This window comes from Alosa pseudoharengus, unplaced genomic scaffold (genome assembly GCF_046254945.1).
Source record: "Alosa pseudoharengus isolate Yale_2024_CS ecotype anadromous, Long Island Sound unplaced genomic scaffold, YU_APseudo_1.1 YU_APseudo_1.1_scf_1, whole genome shotgun sequence".
NCBI classification, from domain to species: Eukaryota; Metazoa; Chordata; class Actinopteri; order Clupeiformes; family Clupeidae; genus Alosa; species Alosa pseudoharengus.
Window position 1 is genome coordinate 16,395,019 of NW_027468564.1, and position 3,167 is coordinate 16,398,185.

At 46.3% G+C, this 3,167-nt stretch overlaps 1 protein-coding gene across 1 annotated transcript in view; it reads left to right on the forward strand.

The window, feature by feature from the left end:
* Window positions 1-630: 630 nt before the first annotated feature.
* LOC143117189 (endonuclease domain-containing 1 protein-like) overlaps window positions 631-3,167 on the forward strand; it is an 89,587-nt gene continuing 87,050 nt past the window's right edge. The window contains exon 1 of the mRNA XM_076278753.1: window positions 631-723. Within this exon, the coding sequence (XP_076134868.1) occupies window positions 631-723 (93 nt within the window). The remainder of the gene's footprint in view (window positions 724-3,167) is intronic.

A 3,167-nucleotide genomic window follows, 5' to 3' on the forward strand; every position in this document is an offset into this window, starting at 1 on the left:
GCGATGAATCACCAGTCCCATGGCACTCCCCCTCTCGGTGTTGGCGGGATCTCTCCACCAGTGTAGGGCCTGTGAAGCCTGCGGGACACAATCACATTGGCCTGGGAGGGCCCTTTGGGGCACAGGCCTAGGCTCAAAAGGCACCTCTGGACTGGGCGCATGTGAAGGAGGGCAAGGGGGACTACCTGCACCATTGCCACCATAAGGCCCAAGAGGCGAAGGCAGAGTTTCCACTCCACCTGGGCGTGCAACGTGAAGCGACTGAGACATGCGGCGAAAGACTGCTGTCTCGCCAGTGAGAGAGTCACGGATTCCCTCCTGGAGTCCAGGACCATGCCCAGGAAGGTGGTGACCTGGGAAGGCTGGAGCCTGCTTTTCTTGGGATTGGGGCGCAAGCCTAAGTCTTGAGTGTGCTTCATAGCAAGGCCACGTGTAGGCGGCATTGCACTTCTGAGGTTGCACAGATGAGCCAGTCGTCTAGATAGTTTAATATCCTGAGCCCCCGCTGCCTCATGGGTGCAAGAACTGCATCCATGCACCTGGTGAAGGTTCGGGGGGCCAGAGAGATTCCAAATTGGAGGACTTGGAACTCGAAGACCGACCCTCGAACGCAAACCTCAGGAACCACCAATGCCCCGGCCAGATGGGTATCTGAAAATAAGCATCCTGCAGGTCGATGGTAGCAAACCAGTCCCCAGAGTGTGCATGGTACTGCTCACCAAGGTAACCCACACGGGGTTTGGTCCTGAACTGCAGGCGGTACCCATGGCTCATGGTGGAGAGCACCCATGGATCCGCTCATAAGGCCAGCCAAGCCTTTCTGCATAGAGCTGAGAGAACCCGCACGTTTACCAGAGAAAAAACGACAACGGGCTTCCCTTGTGTGTGTGTGTGTGTGTGTGTGTGTGTGTGTGTGTGTGTGTGTGTGTGTGTGTGTGTGTGTGTGTAGGCATAATAAAACAATGAATGCACGTCTGGGGGGCGTCCCTTGTGTGTGTAGGCATAATAAAACAATGAATGCACGTCTGGGGGGCGTCCCTTGTGTGTGTAGGCATAATAAAACAATGAATGCACGTCTGGGGGGCGTCCCTTGTGTGTGTAGGCATAATAAAACAATTAATGCACGTCTGGGGGGCGTCCCTTGTGTGTGTAGGCATAATTAAACAATTAATGCACGTCTGGGGGGCGTCCCTTGCCAAGAAAGCATGTTGGTGGCCCAAACACAACACACACTTATCATGGCCATCCAAATGTGGATGATCAGTTAGTGCCACAGCTACTATCTCTCACCAATTCCAAAAGCTTGTAAGGAGATCACCTCCTGTTGGAGTCATGCAGCTGCAGCAGCAACTGTCAGAACACTGCTGGGAGGAGAGAGGAGGAGGATGAGGATGATTAGGATAGCCTAGGATAGCCTAAGTGTGTAGCCTACCTCTTCATACCAAGAAGTTCAAAGAATTTAATAGAATAGAATTGATTACTAAATAAATAGGAAAATATGCATTATTAAATAAATAGTTAAAATACAGATAAATAGATAAATACAGGTGAATAATATAAATAGATAGTTAAAATATGGTAATCAACTTTGTTTCTAATCAAAACAAACAATCAAGTAAATTCTTCAGAAAGCCATCAACCTGTTTTATGGTCCTCTTTTTTCATGAATTATTTATTATCCGAGACAACAATTTTAACCATGTACATTAATTTCAAGCATTTTCTCTAGTCTTGATCTTAAATCTGAGCATGGCATTGAATTCCCTATATGTGAAAACCTATAAAAGCACATTACATTCAGGTTTTTACCTTGTGCAGTCCAAAAGCTACGTGATTAATTAGATTTTGACCTGGCAGCGGCGGCCATATTGGATTTCTCCATTTTGAGGCATTATGGGACATTTTTGAGCCTGGCATACAGAAGATTTGAATTCAGCACCCTTCAAAACCCCTAAAAATGTTGTATGCCAAAAATTAACATGATTTGCCTTCAGGGTTAATTTCTTTTAAAAATTGACCTAGACTAATATGGAATAATTACAAAACAAATCTTTACAATTTCTATTTCAATTCAATTGGTGTGTATAAGACGGGCTATATTTCTGCACAACTAATATTGGATCAACTGGTAACTGACCTGGGGCTGGTGTATGCTAGCTGGTGATGCTAGTTGCGCGTGTAAATCCTCACACCCCTAACCTTAAGAACGCTTCTAACCGCTGAGTTGGAAGCCTGGGCTTTTAGCTCAGTGCTTAGAGCGCTCGACTCCCATGCCAGTGTATGTTGACGTGGCGGGGGGGGGGGTGATTGTCGACGGGAATGTCACTCTTGCCTGTCCTCAAAACTTGAGAGCCCTGTAGTAAAATGAAGCTGGGTAGGCTACCTCTCTGTTTGCTGTTTGTTGGTGAATAAATGAACTGACATGTATGTCTATTGTGGTTGTTTGAAACGGTAGACTAATTGTATTATGCTATTCATACATCAAACGACTTTGACAAGATTTGGGAAATATTCTTGAAAGATTGGAGTCATTAAACTAATGCCACCAGTTCAAGCTTTATTGAAAAGATTACAATCTTTCAAGAATCTTTCCCAGTGTTGTCAGTCATCTGGCGTAACTTTGCGTGGAGGCTTTGGGTGCGTTCGTAAATTCACTCTGACACGCGCTGGACGCTCCGAGAGCGCGACGCTCTGAATAAACAAACGATAATTCCGATTTCACGAATGGAGTGTGTTCGGAGCGCTCGGAGTGGCAATTTACGAACGCACCATTTGAAACGCCGCCGGTCGGAGAATGTGATGCATGTTGGGAACAGTAGGTTATCAGTTTTAAATATATGTGAAGTTGCGTGTGAATCAGTAGGCTACGCATAAACGGTGGGTTCGGTGAAAGCGAGACCTTCGTTTTTATGCCATTCCACTACATCCATGATCACGGGGGACGGTCGGTCGGTGCATGCCCCCGGACCCCCTGACTTAGTTGAGTTACCGACTTTATAAGGTATGCCCTCTTTGACAAATCATAACCTTTTCCATGAGGTTGGGGCACAATATCGTGACATAGTAGCGTTGTTTTGTTGTTTTTTCGCCATGACATGTTACGGTAAGAGCAGTGGCGTGCAGACTTGTTGCAGAAGATAAAGAAAGCGATATAGGTGCGTATAGGA